At 41.5% G+C, this 17,534-nt stretch overlaps 1 protein-coding gene across 3 annotated transcripts in view; it reads right to left on the reverse strand.

Moving 5' to 3' along the window:
* Positions 1-2,034: 2,034 nt before the first annotated feature.
* Positions 2,035-17,534, reverse strand: part of PITPNB (phosphatidylinositol transfer protein beta) — a 62,725-nt gene continuing 47,225 nt past the window's right edge. For 2 of the 3 annotated variants that reach the window (XM_046025109.1, XM_046025106.1), the window contains 3 exons: positions 10,858-10,968; positions 8,883-9,005; positions 2,035-4,094 (listed from right to left, as the gene is read on the reverse strand). In XM_046025109.1, the coding sequence (XP_045881065.1) occupies positions 4,044-4,094; positions 8,883-9,005; positions 10,858-10,968 (285 nt within the window). In that variant the 3' untranslated portion in view covers positions 2,035-4,043. Of the gene's footprint in view, positions 4,095-5,272; positions 5,359-8,882; positions 9,006-10,857; positions 10,969-17,534 lie in introns of all 3 variants that reach the window. The other variant, XM_046025107.1, reaches the window with a different exon arrangement.

Raw genomic sequence — 17,534 nt, forward strand, 5'->3', positions numbered from 1 at the left:
GACAGAGCTAACACTCAAGAGATGCGAACCCCTCAGACGCCTGGGGAGAGAGTCATCCAGTGACGGATTTTAACTCACGATTTAACTCGATGCTGGAGGTGCTCGCTTCAGCAGCACATATACTAAAACTCAATGCTGGAGAAGAGCATGAGAAGTCAGGAAGCAGGGGTTTTCCACACAGCTCCCTCCACCCCCACCACCCTGGGGGAGCGCAAGCGATCTTGGGGAGTTGGGGAAGCAAGCCGAGTTGGCTCTGAATCCCTTTTAAACCATAAGCTGGCAACGTGGCACTTTCGGAAGGAAAAAAAGGATGGGCATCAAAGCATCAGGAGCCTCCAGCTGCTGACCACTGCTTCAAATGCCCAGCATGGCCTCGAAGGGCATGGCCTTGTGAGAGGCCGCTCTGGAACAGCTGTGGTTTCTACTCTTCCCAATCCAATCTGGTTGAAGACTGGTTTGGAAGAGACCAGCTGTTGCTTCATTTTTCCAAGTCAGAAGACACAACCTCACGTGACCCTGGCAGGATTCCCTAGGAAGCACTCCCTGTGGGCAGTGGATGCTCCAAGCTCAGTGGGATCATCTGCAACCTGTCTCCTGGAACTTTCCCTCTCCCCCAACCATTCCAAGTCCTGAACTCCACAACTGCCACTGAGGGCAACTTGAAAAAAAATCCTAAATCATAAAACATCATAACATTCAGTGGCTCTCTGGATGTCAGATTGGAGGGTCTAAGAACAGGCAGAACGTTCTCCTTCCAAATGGTCAAGAACAGGGTATCCCACAGTGACCCCTTGTCAATGCAGCTGCTGAGAGATGAACAGAGCAACTTGCACTGTCTCTTCCTCAGAGACAAGAAGTGAGGAGGCGGGGCTCTGAAACCATACAGCTTAGCAGGTTGGAAACGGGGAGAGAGGTGAGCTTTATAAAAGACTGGTGTTGGTTCCACTCTGATTTCCGACCAACCAGGAGGCAGTCTGCCGAAGGAACAGGGAGAGATGACATGGAAGAGGGTGCACCATGTGCTCAGGGACATGTCCCGACTGACCCTGAATCCTCTGCAGCTGGGCACTCTGGGACTCAGCAGGAGGCCAGCTGGGGTGTGCTTGACCCCAGGCCCCCTGGGGCAATGCCAGCCCAAGAGCAACACCCTAGGCTCCTCGGGTGCCCAACTCCTGTTCAGCTGCCTTTGGCCTGAACGTTTGCTTTTGCATCTGTACGATGTGGATGATGTCTAAGCTCTCTCTCAGTCATCCTACTGAACTGTAATTATCTGTTCATGTGTCTGTCTCCCACACTGGACTGTGTGCTGCTTTTACTCATCCTGGTGCCTTCGGAGAGCCCCAAACGCTGAGCTTTAGTGTCAGCATCCCGAACGACAGACCGGCCCCCTGAACGCAGACACTAACTCTGAGACACAACACTAAGAAAATCACCTCAAGAAATAAACAACCACCTGGATATGTAACATTCTGTACAAGCCCATCCATGTAGCAGGCCACCTCTCCTAATGCTGAGCAGCTCTAGCATACAAGACGGGATCATGAGAAAATAGCTGTGAGGTGTCTCAAAACAAGGAGTGGAAACGACGACGTCTCAGAGAGGTGAAACGCCCAGGAGAGGTGAAATGCCGCCCCAACCAAACCAAAAAGTCACCATCTTGAAACAATCAGAGGCTGATAACAAAATCCTGAGTGATTCTAGAAATACTATGGGCTTTCCTTATTTTTCCCCTGGAACCATAATTTTTAAAAAACCTCTGAGACCACTAAGAAATAACCCTTTCGTTTTCTCCTCGGCTTTTAAAAGCATAGTATTATCTAAGAAAACAAATGTAACAGGTTAGTGTAGCACAGGCACATTTCGAGAATAAGAGTTTGCAGTGAAAAATTTTTAAAAACCATGTTTTTCCTTTATTTTTCCCAGAATGTCAGGGCTGCACAACAGAGACGTCTTGAGAAAGAGGCAGAGAAGTGGTCCACAGTGTGCTGAGCCAGACGTGGCACCAGGGAAACCACCACTCAAGCACACAAGTGGCATTTTGTGATCAAATTTATTTTTTGTTTCAATTTCATTTACTTTGTTTTACTGTAATTTACACAAGAGACTGCCAAGTAAACTAGATATTTTACATTCACCACGCATTCCCTCAAATCTCCACAGTTGTTAGGAAAACATTAGAATCCGTGCACTGGGCATGGATTTCCATGTGCGCCCAAGCTCCCAACAATGCTACAGACGCCAGTGAGAGTTTAGTCCATTAAAAGGAGAGAGCGAGATTCTTTATTTCACAAAATTAGCAATAATCTTCCTTGCACCAAACACTTTGCAGACAATGATTATGCTTTGACAACACCTATCTTACAACAGTGCCCAGAGAGTAAACATCAGTCTTGATCCTGAGTACACAGGGGACATATGCAATGTGGGGCTCGGAGCCAAGGCTAACAGGGCATCGTGGTGCGGCAGTGATCCTCAACACCCTCATCTGACTCGCAGCCACCACCGCGGTGGGGACGGGACACAAGGCGTGTGGGAAAATGGGAAGCAGGGTGGGCAGCACTGTCAGCAAATCAGATTACAAATGTGAAAGGACTACAGGGACCGGCGTGTGGTAGGAAGGTGGTAGGAGGAACAAGAGGTTAAAGAAGACAGTTTGTGACCGGAAGGCTTCAACAATATCATTCTAGTCAAGCTTCCATGACTGACAGGAGAAAAACTGGATCTGAACAGAGAAAGCTGATAAAAATCTTCCCCAGCTATGGTTCCTTTCTTAAAGAAGGAAGAAGGACAAGGTGGCAGCAGCTGCTAACCTGCACGCTCATGAGCTTACTCATGACAGGTTCCAATGGCATCCTAGTAGAGAGCACCTCCCTGTGGGCGGCAGAGCACTGGCCCCTCACGGGGACCTCCCAGACAAGGAGACCAGCCTGCAGGCTGCCTCTGATACACTTTCTCAAAGGCGAAATTCCACTACCCGCTATCTCAAAGGCAGTGCCTCCCCCTCAGGGTGTATTTTCAATATGAAAAGAGCAAAAAAAAAAAACAAAAAACAAAAACAAAAAACAAAAAACCCGTCAGCACTATCTGTATTCTAGTGTGTCTGCTGTGAGGAATCTAGATAATTTGCATAGTTTCCAAGCTCTAATTTCAGAAAACAGTCATTTCAGAAACAAGACTCCATGGAAGTGCTCTACTTCCAAGTTTTCCTACAGCCTACGATGCTATTCATTTCTTCATCAATTTCTTTGTTTGCCTAACAGGAGCCTGAAAATTGTATAGTGTTCATTATAAATCACAAACCGTCAACTCCATTTTTGTTACGTCTGATGTAGAAAAATACTTGAAATTTAAAATACAAAAATCCAATAAAAACCAGAATTCTTTTTTTTTAAGGATTTTTTTCCCCTCAGGGCAAACAAGTAAAAATTGGCCGGTAACTATACTCCTTACTAATAGACACTGTCCAATTTGAATTTAAGATAATAACCATCCCGAAATAAATCGTTATAAATACATTCAAAGTTTACATTCCAGATTCATTGGAATACCAAAAGATTTTGAATACATTTTTCTGTGGGAGTCTGTTGCTCATGGGACTAAAATAAAAATTTATAAGAGACTGATTTAAAAGAACAAAAAAGTAATAAAAGGCTATATATATTGGTCCACAATTTGACATTTATGAAACATACCAGCTAGTATTACATTGCAGTCAATTTGTCCATTAATGGTATTACTCTGATAATTATTAAAATCTGTTCCAGGTATATATATTGAAAATATTTTCTTTTGCATTCTTGCTGAAGATAGGTACAGTACTTTGGAGAAATTGTACTAATCCTTTCAGTATGTTTGTATGTACATATATACACAAGTGTGTGTATCTTGATCTGTAGCTCTACATGCGTTTTATATACAGCTACAGATTTATACACACACAAACATATATACACACGTGGTTGGGAACCCGTGCAAGTGAGTACATCATCACAAGCACACGTCTGGGAAACGTCAACACTGCAAGACACTGGTCAGATTCTTCTTCACTCATCACTGGCTGCACTTGTTCCCCTCACTTGACCTTGATTACGTAACTGTAAAAAAAGCGAAAGACAGGGCAGTATGTTAAAACACAGACACACACACAAAATGTTATTGTGTCACATACATTCTCCAGAAAAAGAAAAAAAAAATCCTTAACAGGGCAAAACTTTTGGCAGAAAATGTACCTCAACTACTACTTTAAAAAATTTAATCTCTTGAAGATTTTGGTCTCACTGTGACATAACATATCGTTTCATCAGGGAGAAAATACATTGGAAGTGGAAATAAGTCACAGAACTTAGAAGAGCTTAACAAAAGTAACAATTTTTTTTCTAAATGAACACTGTATTTAAAGACAGAACTCTGGAGGAATCCTGGCAGAGTTCCTTTATTCTCATTTGTACAACTACTTGTGTTCACAACTGAACACTTCATTTCTCCCCTGTTCGATAATTCGATAACTAAAGAGCAGGTAGCACATGTAAGGGGCACCAAAGGAAAAAAGTGAGGGAGGAGAGTGTTTTTTTTGTCTTGTGCTTTTCCTCAATAAACACTGGAGCTCAACAGTAACAACTGGCGGCAGTGGACTGTCCCTTTGTGTTTACTCATGCTGCTTTCCTGTGTTTCCCCTCAAGGACTATCTCTTATCTGAGCATAGAAATTTGTGTTAGGGAAATGAAGCCAGAGAAATGTTTTATATTATAGTGAAAATCAAAGCGTATTTGTACATACTAAAGCTAACTGTAAAGGTAACTGAAGAGTCAACATGAAGGAAGACGCTGAGATGTTCAGAAAAAATTTCAACTACAATGAATCACTAAGGTTGCCCTTCTGGTATGGGACGAAGGATCTCTGTTTGGTTTAGAATGCTTTTATGTATTTCCTTACTAACCACATATGGTCCTATTGAGAAATAGGTCAATTAACTGGCCATCAATGAAGAATCAGCTGGCTTCCAGGACAACACTATGTGATGAATGAGTATGCCTGACAGTTGGTTTCTGGCCCTAACACTAAGCACTAACTGGAGATTACTATATTCAACCTGTTCCACAGATAAAACTCTAAGTAACTTCAGTGTTCCATGTCAATCTTTAAAATATGTTATCTTTTTAAATTCTAAAAATTAAACCACATTTAATACTTAGTCTCTGCTCAGCAAGTTAACTACCCATTACCAACAAGGTACTAGTTTTTAAACATTCTTTTTACCCGGGTCTTCACTTACACAGTTTGATATTGTCTCTGACCCTACAGGGAACTCATCTAGACATCAGCAGCCGACGTGCCTCGGACGGAACCCTTCTTACGCATCTAAACGTAAAATAAAATCATGAGCTGCTGAAATCACAGACTCTAAGTTGGGTTAGTAAGCGAAGGCAGAAGAAAGGATCTAGGAAAGATTGTGAATAACCGCTGCCTGTTCATAACACCACATCCACACTGAGAATGAAGTTCTGAGGCCCCTCTCGTAATGTTGGTTATCTAAATCCTGCAAAAGGCTTTTCTTACAACAACACAAAAAAATGTGTATCTATTCTTGAATCCAGGAAACAAAAGCCTGCAGATGGTATAAAATTATCAAAGACAGTCAAGGGTAAATGAACTGTTGCTCACTAATACAATGTGAGAAAATGCCCTGACAGTCTGATTCACATTCTCATAGTCCCTGGACCAGACAGGAAGACACGAGGTGTAGCCACCTCTGCTGTTTCTGAGACTAGAGTCCCTGAGAGGAGTTCTTCGCGGGAAGTTTATTTAAAAGAGGGAGGACAAAAGGAAGAACAAGTGAGTATGGGAACAATGTACGAGAAACAACAAAGGACGTAAGGATGCATCAGAAAGGACAGGCATTCATACAGTAGACCACAGACAATTCAAAAAAACTCAATGAGAAAATCAGAAAAGAATGGACAGAAAAAGGAACAGATGTAATAAACACACTTCTAAACCTCAACACTTCTCCCCGCCCCCAAGAAGTGCCAGTTGTGAACAAACAGGCAGTAAGTTTACCCTCGGTACTTCTTTAGCAGCTGAGCCTTAAACCCAAACCCATATTTCTCTTTAGGATTCCAGGCAGGGACATTCCTGTCATGCCTCAGGTCTCAAGATGCTGTTCCTTTTCTCCAGAGCCAAAACCCATATGAACGAAATCCAAGTATTAAAATATATGTGAATTAAGAAGAGAATTACAATGTATCAAACTCTATCATCAGGTCTCAGGGAAACAGGACCTCAAGAAAAGGGGAAATCTCTGCGCCGTGGCGAAGACTTAGAAATGTTAAGCCCCCGTCATGAGGCAGGTGCTTTCTGGGTAGGGCGCTGTGGCCTGCAGGCATGCTACTGCCCAGAGTCTGAAGACGCTCACAAACCAACTGTCAAGGCTCAAAGCAGCAACAACGTGATGTGGAATAAAGCACTCCCCAATGACCCAGAGCAAAGTAACTTAAGTGGGATTTTACGTTGCGATGATCAGCAAAGAATGCTGAAATTGCCTTAAAATGTTTTGGAAATACTTAACAAAGAAACTGTACTCTCAAACCCTGAACCAACAAAAGATTTCTACCAGTTTCATGTGGGAATCAGTCAGGCTGAGCCATGTAGGCACAACAATGGTATCTTCTAATAAACCGGGCTTCTGTGTAACTACTTGTCTACCTTACGGACCTGCATGACGAAGCAGAGTTGAGCCTGCAGGCCCACGGCAAGAGACGGGAGCGAGCGACCCCACCTCATCAGGGTACTCGCTGTGTTCACACTGGGAATGCTCTGTGTCCTGAGACTGGGAACTCGGGAGGCATGTAAGAACGCCCTCCTGAAGGAAGAGGTCTGTCTGAGAGGTCCAGAGGTAGGTAGGGTTCAGAGCTCCAACCGGGGAGGGTTTCACCCCTCACCCTCCAACCATGACCTCTTTTCCTCATGTTATGGACAGTCCTCTCAGAGTAAAACTCAAACCCAGGGGCGCCTACATGGCTCAGTCCGTTGAGCATCTGCCTTTGGCTCAGGTCATGAGTCCAGAGTCCTGGGATCAAGCTCCACATTGGGCTCCCTTCTCAGCAGGGGTCTGCTTCTCCCTCTCCCTCTGCACTCATGCTCACTCTCTCTCTCAAAATAAAATCTTAAAAAAAAAAAATCTAAACCCAAACCAAAACTCCTCTTTGAGAGTTCAAACCAAGAAAAATAACTATGTTTTGTTTTGTCTCAACACTGACAAATCCTTTTTGAAGATACCAAGGCTATGCCGTGAATTTAGTAAGAATGCGCATGGTCCTCATGCCCCTAGCTGCTCAGAGGGACTGGGGACAGCTGACAGGTGTCTCTGGAGCCTGGAGCACCTAGAGGGAGCAGAATCAGGCAAGACAAGGGAAAAGGGACTAAAACTGGGTGGGAGAAGGGGTGCTCCTTAGGGAAGGGCACCAGACTCTTGAAAAAGGAGAGACAGAAGTGGGAGATGGACAAGGAGAAAAAGGAAGTATCCATGGCTCACTCTTGCTGGTTTAAATATTAGGGGCCAGCCTAAAACTAAGGGGATGAGGGAGAGCCCTCCATGCTTGTCATTCTATCACCCTACTCCTGAGATCCAGAACTCAGAGTCATACTATTAGTATGAGAAATGGAGGTCAAAGAGGCTTCTATTGTCTGGCCTAGAAACCGAACTCCAATTTATAATGTTGTCTCCATGGTAAAACATATCCCAAATTCCAAAAAGTCAACTTAAAACTTTGGAACAAAATCCATTCATAAGTTGGAGACTGCTGAAAGTTTACTTTCTGTATAAGATAAGGTTAAAACATTTTATTGCCTTATAAAGAAAATATGTCCTAGTCCTCTCAGAAGGTTTGTATAAAGCTAATTAGAAGCAGATCTGCTGTAATCACCAAAAGTAAGCAATTTTAAACACAGATTCTTTATAATGCTGTGTGCCAGACAAATAGATTTCCTTTTGTGCCAAAGAACCTGATTTGCTGCCATTCTCCTGTGATTAAGTGGGGGTCCTGCCTCACACACAGGCGTTTGTCAAACACTCCCGTCTGCAGGGCTTCCAAAACTAGGACTGCTGGCGGGACTCTGGATGACTGCATGGAAACCACTAGCCTATCCCGGACATTCCTTGGGTTCACTTCCCCCCAGGAGGGCCTTACTTTCAACTGAAAAGCAGTGCAGCTCAGAGCAAAACAAAACCAGACACTTCTAAGATGAAGTAGGAAGAATCCAACCCTGGAGAAAGGGGGCGCTCACAGGACGCAGGGCCTACCCTGCTCATTGGTGGTGGGCCGGAGCTAGGGCAGGTTTTAACTGTGAAACATGGCATGCTGACCTCCAGCCCAAGCATCACCTCAATTTCTGCCTAAAGCTTATGAAGAGCCAAGGATTCAGTGCTAGCTGCAGGGAAGGAGGCATTTCTGGCATCTGTGACAATATGGCCAGGCTTATCTTTTCTACAGAAGAGGGAAATACGACTTACTGTGCTAACATCAGTAACTTTCAGTGATAGGAGCCAGAGGCAACTTGGTCTGATAAAGGGAGTGCCTAAAAGGACTCTGAATCATAAGAGAGAGCTAATGCATGACAAAGAATACAGAACCACTGGGCACTTTACAGGTAACCAACTCTAGATCAATAAAGCTCTAGTCTACTTTCACGGAAGATGCTCAAGAAAAGAGAAATCAGAACATGTGAGGGATGTTAGTGTCTAAAAACCTGATTTTGATGAGGGTAAATATTAAAAAACAGCTTTTAACGACATTTTTCTTAATCCTAAGTCTACACTTACTCAGCATGCACACAGTTTTAGAAAGGGGAAATGAGAGAATTTCCACAAACAGGGGAAGTCTTACTGTTTCTAGTTCTTTCTGAGTTTCATCCTCCATTCTCCTAATGTCTTCCATTGTCAGATCAATCCACTTGTCAATCCAACAAAAAAGCTGGCGATGAAAATTTGTAAATATTCTTTTCTCTTGCTTTAAAAAAAAAGAAAAGTAGTGTAAGACAGCAAAAATCTAAGATCAATAACATACTAACTTTCTACATCCCAATTAACCCATGCAACCTCCATACCCCTGGTTTGAAAAGACCACTTTGTCCACTAGTAGAAATCTTAGTTCAATCCCATTACCATTTTGTAAAACAAATGAAAAAGAAAAATCTCCCTGTGAAATGTGAAACAATCCTTCCTTGCAAAGGTAGCACAATTTATCAAGAACTGAAAAAACCATGGTGCGCACATTCTGATCCCACATCAACTCCTGCTAGACCTGATCTATTTTTTACCTTTTTCTATATCTCAGTGACCAAAGGTCAACTCGATTCCTTCTACTATAAGACTATACACGGTCATTCTTCTCTGCAATGCAAAGAAATACTATGAGGTAGACTACAATGTGTACTGAAACTAAAGAATCCTGGTTCTTTGGAATAAGATGTTTATCTAAATCAAGAATTATTACACACAGGGGCGCCTGGGTGGCTCAGCTGGTTCAGCGACTGCCCTCAGCTCAGGTCATGATCCTTGAGTTCCGGATCGAGCCCCGCATCAGGCTCCTTGCTCAGCAGGGGGTCTGCTTCTCCCTCTGCACCCTTCCACCTCTCATGCTTTCTCTCTCCCTCTCTCAAATAAATAAAATCTTTAAAAAAAGAATGATTATGCACTCTCCATCAATTTTTATACTCCCATGTTACTGAACTACACACACACACACACACACACACACACACACACACCCATGTATATAATGAGTGGTTTTAATTGCTGCATTATTTAAATTTTACAAAATTTTCCCAAGAAGAGAGAAAAATGCACTGAACAGCGAGTACTTTAATACTTTTGGACAATCTTCAACTCTATAATTTTTTTCCACGAACAGAAGGGACTTCATCAATTACACGTGTGACGAACTAGATTGTTAATCTATTACTGTGATCCAAGAGGAAGGACGGAAGCCAACATTTACAGAGTGCCTATCATGGGCCAGCTGTAAGCAGGCCCAAGAGTAATCACAGTTTCCAGCACATTAGGACCCCTCTAAAAAAAAGTGTCAGAGCAGTTCCAGCTTAACTGTAGAAAAGTTATGGTGGAACAGACATGAGCAGTTGTGGGTTCAGAGGTATACCAGGGGTTTCTTAATAATGGTAACAGGAAAAATACACTACACTACAGGAAAAGTAGACACCGAAGAAACTTTTCATATTCCCTATGTGTTTTCAACATGTGTACGTATTTACAGAGCTCCAATTCTCCCCTCTTTCTAGATCAAATTGTCCATGTTACTCTCACTTTAATAAAGAAGACATAAAAAAGAGGTAATCAGAATTTGGACCCTCAGATTCTGTTACCCTAGGTTCAAAGGGGAACTATTCCCAGTAAGGACCTCTAAAGAAAACATCCCATGAGAAAGTGCCAAGTATGTAAAAAAGTGAGTCAAGAGAGAGATTCGGGTTGGGGTGTGAGTGGGGGGCCAGCTGAGCTAGGACAGAGGAACCCCTCACCGGGGAAGGCCTGGCCTCTCCCTCCAGCCAATGCAAGGACAGTAGGTCCCATTGAGGACATGCTGTACGCAGAAAGCATTGTCTGCAGAATAGCTGGGCAAACCATTGGGAAAGCACTTGGAACAAAAAACTCCTATGCTCTTCCCCAAAGAAAGCCCCTTAAAACCTGCTGGCATCTGTCTTTGCTGTTTCTAGGGAGAATAAAAGAAACACGAGAGGAATTACACAGAGGCAATAATTTTTACCTCATAAGTGAGAAAAAGCAGTGCTAACAGAAAATACCCCATTAACCTAATTTAAGTCACTGCATTTTGAGCAGCCCTTTACCTTCTGAATGAAGTTTTCTACTTTGCTTTGGAGTCCCCACCACTTGAATTTGATGGTCACCAGCTTATAAGCACACATCTGAGGACAGTCAGGGTTGTTTGCCAGCTCCTTCTAGATGAAGAAAATTGAAAAGGAGAAATCGTGACTTAAATATTTATGTTTTGATGAAAACTGACTGCTGTGTAACAACATCACAGACATACATGAAGAAAAGTACAATCTCTTATGTGTTTAATTCGGGTATGCGGAAATTCAAAATCATTTTAGCAAAAGCAGCGGTATTCCCCTGCTGCAAACCCTCCTTCCACAGACGAAGTTACTTCCTGGCTCTGCAGTTTAATAGGTGCATTGTTCTGCCTCAAATTACCCTGTTCAGATTTCATATTAAATACCAAATTCTATCCATATCGTGTCAACAGTGAACTCGGATATGGCGGGGTTCTCCTAACACCATTATTGCCCTCCCGCCGTGGATGTGCTGAGGCACCATGAAGAACGATGGTGAAGTGTGGCCGTCTTCTGTGTCTTGTAACACAGGCACAGGGAGCGGCACTGTTTGCTAACTGAGGTATCTTCCCTGCAAGGGCACTCTGAAAAGGGACACGGCAAGCAGCAGGAATGATCTCCAGTGACCAAGTGTTTGAAGATAGTCCCATACATCATGACTTGATTTCTACAAATGATCACACCTCTTAGTTTAAATGGCAAATGGCAAAGTCAGGGAATCAAACCAAGAGTTGTTATGGTTAAAAGAAAGAAAGAGAGAGAGAGGTGGGAGGGTATTAAAAAAAAAGGAAAAAAGGAACAAGGGAGAGAGGTGGGGATTATCTGATTAAAAAAGACTAAAGTAAAATATAATGTCTATAATGTACTTTCAGAAAAACATTAAAAAGCAATTAGAATTTGAAATTTTAGATTATGTCAACCTCCGTTCAGCCAAAAATCTTGGAAATATGCAATACATTTGTGTAGAGAGAGGAGGAGAGAGGAGGAGGAAAGAGAAGAGGAGAGGGGACGGTGAAGTGCTAACAACTGGTGAATCTAGGTGCAGGTACTCATTGTTCTTTCCGGGTTTGGGGGCAAATTGTGAAATTTCTATTGTAAAAACTAGGCAGGGGATTGCAATCTGCCCATTTCTGTGAAACTGAGTAAGGCTTCTGCTGTGGAAAGTTCAATGCACCAACAAGTTTGAGGGAAGGGTTAAGGAGGGAGCCTCATGTGGGTCTTGCAAGGTGTGTACAGAAGACCAAAAGCCTCCTGGGCTGAGCCAGAAGAGCGCCTGGGACGGGCTCATGCCAGTGAGCAAAAGCAGACACGGTCCTGACGGTGTGCATGGAAAGGAGGTGTGTGTCAAAGGATCACAGACTGCAGGAGAGGACTGCAGGTATGGTCTGAGGAAAGAACCATTTGGTAAACTGGTAAAGCCCCAGGGCCAGTGTACTTACAGGACGAAAGCTATGTCTCAGGACCCTCTTGTGAAGACTTAGTAAAACAATGTGAGCTCCATGCTTAGCTGGGGGAACTCAAGAGCTTAATACACACTACTTCTCACTCTCCTTTATTCTTTCATAGAGTAGGAATAACCAGTTTGAGTTTGCAAAACAATTTTAAATAAAACTTCTCAAAAGAGTACAAAGTCATGTGCAACACTATGGGGGCACTTTTTATAAACACTGAATTACTGAGTGAAAAGAGAAAGCAGTCTTTTTTATAAGGAAGGGCTTTTCCCCCTTCTTCACCACTGTTCTCAGCTTCACCCCACACTCAAGACACTGCAGTGCCAGCACCGGTCATACTGTGTGCCGCTGTCCCATTTTGTTAGCTGCAACCCCTTTGCACATCCCACTTTCAGGAGGTTCATTGCTGGTGGCAAATATTTGTTCCATTCAACTATATGTACATACTCTTAAAAAAAAAAATCTTAAATTTCTAGGTCATAGTCTAAACCTCAAAACTATTCTTCATTTATGCAATCATAGCACCAGACCACATTTCCCCCCAAATCCTCAATAATGTCCCAGTTCCAAGTGAATTCTAAAGACCGGATAGATGAAAAAATTCTTTCCTGGTATTATTATTAATATGACTCCATGTTCTATAGAGTCCTGCATGATTGATCAACTTTTCTCAGAGAATCTCTTCTGTCAAAACATTTCATCCTATTAATGAGCTGGTACATGGGTTAAATCAGTGAGGTAGCACTATTAGCATTTAAATGAAAACATGATATATACAGCAAACTGTCCTTGTACAGGTGAGTTCTATGTCAACAGAAGAATTTGGTTAGCTGAGCTCTATTTCCCCTGCCATAAAAGAGTACTAATGTTAAAATTCAGCACAGATGTGTATATTTACACCCACACATATACAATCCCATACACTTTATGAACAAGTTTAATTCAGCAAGTATTAAGAAGGTGTCATTTACAACCATATCCATGCTAGGTGTTGTAAGAAGTCACAAAAGTGGCCAGTAGAGAGGAGAGTCATTACATGTGCATAAATAACAATAAAACCACTATCCTTGGTGCTAATGAGATCTACCAGAAGAGATACCCTTCTGTTGCTGTTGCAGTGGCCCTGGCCTGAAGCATATTTGCAATTCCCCCTCCCCCTCCCTGGCCTGCTGGACCCATGCACTTCAGCTGGGCTTCTGCGTGTGGAAGTAGCCAGCCAGCCTTCCACACAACTAGCTTCTGAATGCCCAGCCTCACTGAAATTATCACAAGACTGGTCTTTCACAGGTCATTTTTTCAATAAGCCATGAGCCAACATTGAGGTACTCTCTAATCCAAAGAGCGTCACTGAAAACCTTCATATGAAACATAATTTTGGATATGAAGAATATAGTACTTAAATACCTGTTAAATAGTAGCTAGGACTAGGGGGATATGGGTTGCAGTTCCCATTATGCAAGGTAACTTCCTATGCAAGGCAGGTAGGATGCTTAACCTCTCTGGGCCTTATTTCTCGGTCAGTAAAAGGAAAGGTTCAACTTTTCATCCTCCACTGATAGGATACTAAAAGCAAGGATACGCGAACTTAGTTCATCCAGGGCCGGGGGTGGCCCAGTGCTACAGGCAGTAAGCACATGTCCTTGACATCTGATGGCCTGTCTTAAAATTTTCTTTAATTTTGCACTTTATTCTATAACGGGCTTAGTGCAATATCCTCCTGCCCATGCACTTGGGCTAAATTCCCTCTACGGCTGAGAACCTCTGATGCACCACTCATTGGCCCTAAGATAACTTCCAGATGGAACGTTCCAAGGTCCTATTAATTACGGGCAGCTGATGGCTTCATTCCGAAACTCCAAATCACTGCACACCTTGTGCTCACCAAAAACCTTGGGTATGTTCAGCAGAACACCAACTCCTCAGAATTCTATCATTTTATAAAAGCAGTGGAATGAAGCATGGTTCTAATTAAAGAGTAAACTAAATTTAATACAAGTATGTCCATACCACACTTGGGATCCAAGTGCAGGACCACAGGACTTCAACAATTACCTAAGTCTGTTTCACACATTCTTTCTAGTGACTCTGGCAATCTGTTCAAATCAATTAAGGTAATACTGGTAATTTACAAACTAACACTCATCCATAAAGTTTAGTTTAAGTGATGGGACAAAAGGAACTTGTTCTCTGAGCTATCTTCCCTAGATCTAAAATGTGTATTCCAGTCTCACTGCGTTTTTGTTTTCCATGAAAGTTGTAAGTAGTTATTAAAGAGAAGAAAAATTGGGGGAATATGTACCAATTAAAGAACATACAAGCAAATGAAGAGCATGCTGCCTTTATTTCTTCACCTTATTCTCTGTAGTATCAACACCTTACAGCATGAGGCACAGAAACATAATCTCAAATAACCAGAAGAAAGAGCTGAGAACATAGAAGGTGTGTTTTTTTCATTATTAATATATATAGCAGTCAAGGTCTCACTCAGCTCTTAAAATGACTCATGCAATTCTCCTCTTAATTTGAGCTACGTATGGCCTTAAGGCTAATGGTTAAATTAAAAAATGCCTTAAAAAGTCTCCACCACACTTAGGAGCGCCTGGTGGGCTCTGTTGGAAGAGCACGTGACTCTTGGTCTTAGGGTCCTGAGTTCAAACCTCACATTGGGTATGGGGAATCACTTAAATTAAAAAAAAAAAAAAAAGTATCCATACTTAATGGTGAAACCCAAAATAGAGAAATTGCCTAGATGTGGTTAAGCAAAAGCTAAAATGATACTTTTGTTACCATCTTCTTGGGGTAAGATCTGACCCCACATCATTACAGAGCCTTAAAGCTGTTCATTTCCTATGCATACCACATATCTTTTAACTCAGTAATTCCTCTTTCAGAAATGTATCCCATTTCATCAGGTAAGGAAAAACACTACAGATTTATTTATAATTGCAAAAACCTGGACTTAACGGTGGGTTACTGTGCAGCCAGCCACTAAAAACCATCTTTTTAAAGAATGTTCATTTTTTTAAAAAAAAGGCATAATATGAACAGAAACAGGTATCCTTGCATGGCATAAACACTGATTAACAAAACTACATAAATCAGGAAATAAAATAAATATCAATATTTAAATGGTGAAACACTAATTGATTTTTACTTTCTTCTGTGTATAATTCTTTATTTTCAAAACTTTATATCATTTTATAATAAGAAAAAAATTATACTTCAAAAATACACTACAGAAATTTTTGCCCTAAGCTGAGCATTTTAGGACAAAGAATTATTTTGCCCTAAATTGCCTTGGGTACTATTTCAAATCTTCATTCTTCGACTATACACAATCTAAATGTTTTCCTGCTTCTTTTCGTTTTGATGTTTAATAAAAGCTACCCAAAATCAAGCTAAAAGCTAAATTAAGATTTAAATATCTAACTTTAGTCCAGTCCATACTACATTTTTCCTAATCTTAAACTTCTAAAGCAAAAATGAGGTACACAAGCAGAATAAAATATACTCTTCAAAGTTATTAGAAATATTCTTGTGAAAAATGTGTTATTTTTAAAATGTGAACAATCTCAACAGAGCAAACATTTGGGTCTCCACATTCAGAGGAATGTTCTAGGATCCAGAGAACCCAAAGGAGTTCCAGTCTGTCTGCTTAGCTCTCAGGAGGCTCACTGGGGCCTGCCTAGCAGAGCTTCCTCTCTAGCCTTAAACAATGCAAATGTTTTCTAACTCTTTCCTCTTCCATCAGGTTAAAACAAACAAACAAACAAAAAAACCCCAAGGCAAATAAAGCCAAAATCCAAATTCAGATCATTCACAACATTCCAACATAACCCAAACTTAACATTTCCTAATTTAAAGCAAGACAGGATTCACTCTTTCCTAAATCTAGAAGTAAATACAATTATTTCACTGATAAATATGAGTTGTATATAGATTAAAGCATGAAAATTTAAAAGAGCAATTGAAAAGAGAATGTATAGACTGGTTGGTCACCAAAAGACATGGACAGTCACAAGCTTTAAATGAAAATCCTGAGCTAACTGAAGAACCCCAAATTATGACTCATCTCGACATAATTTAAATTTCATCTGTAAAACAGCAAGCACAAGCTAGCTGCGAAAACGTTTCCAAAATTGTATTTAGTTTGTGTATTCACTGAATTCCTTACATTTCATGTTTCTAACCATAAATGAAACCCCCAAACTCAAATTGTGTTTTTAATTTAACGACGCGTATTAGGTTACCCTGAGGTATGCGGACTGGGCCTGAGGGAGAGGAATGTATACTGGAGCCACATAACAGAACTAAACAAAACGCAGCGTTTGTGACTGGAATGGTGAGCAATCAGGCCACGTTATTCACAAGAACTAGTTTCTTGTATCTGTGACAAACAAATATAAACAAATGTAAAAGACATTTAGAAAAAAACAAAAACCCAAAGGCATTCTGGGAACTCATTTTCTGAAAATGTGGTCCTCTTATAGTTCCATGCTACATGGCAACTCCACACACTTTTTCCAACCTAAAATGCATTGGGATGAAGATGGAATTGGTATGTGCTACAGTTAATCAGAGTTAATACTTTGGAAGGACACAGGCGTTTCTGGTAGGCTCACATTGCCTTCATATTTTAATTTTTCAATTTTAGATAATCTGAATGCTCAATTTCAACTGTTGCCTTCATAATGTAAGTTTCCAACCCAGATTTCACTTAGAAAGTTAAAAATAAATGCACTGCTGGGCTGTTGCCAGTGCATGCATCAGTAAATATCAACAGAAGATTACAGAATATATGTGAAGTACGTGTAGCAAAATTTCAAGCAAAACCCAGTTCTTCACTTAGCCATACCATTCCCTCAGTTTTGTTTAGATTTTGGTAGCCATTGGGACATACCTACAGTGGGCATTATATTCTTTGTAAGTATACAGCAAGTCCAACATTTGACTGTGTTTTATTTGGTTTAAGGCAGTTAACTTGAATCCAGCAAATACTAAGCCTCTCCCAGGAGCAAACCTCTGTGCTAGGTAGTGCCCCATATTAAGTAGGTCAGAAGACACAGAGCCTATGGCTGAAAACTCAGTGTATACAAGGGGACAAAGGAGGTGGGGAGGGAAGACAGGGTGAGCACATAAACCAGTACCCCGTCATGAGACACAAAAAGTACCATGAGAAAGGTCACCAACAAAGGACTTCAGTAGGGTTCAGAAGTGGAA

This window comes from Meles meles, chromosome 12, assembly GCF_922984935.1.
Source record: "Meles meles chromosome 12, mMelMel3.1 paternal haplotype, whole genome shotgun sequence".
Lineage (NCBI taxonomy): Eukaryota > Metazoa > Chordata > Mammalia > Carnivora > Mustelidae > Meles > Meles meles.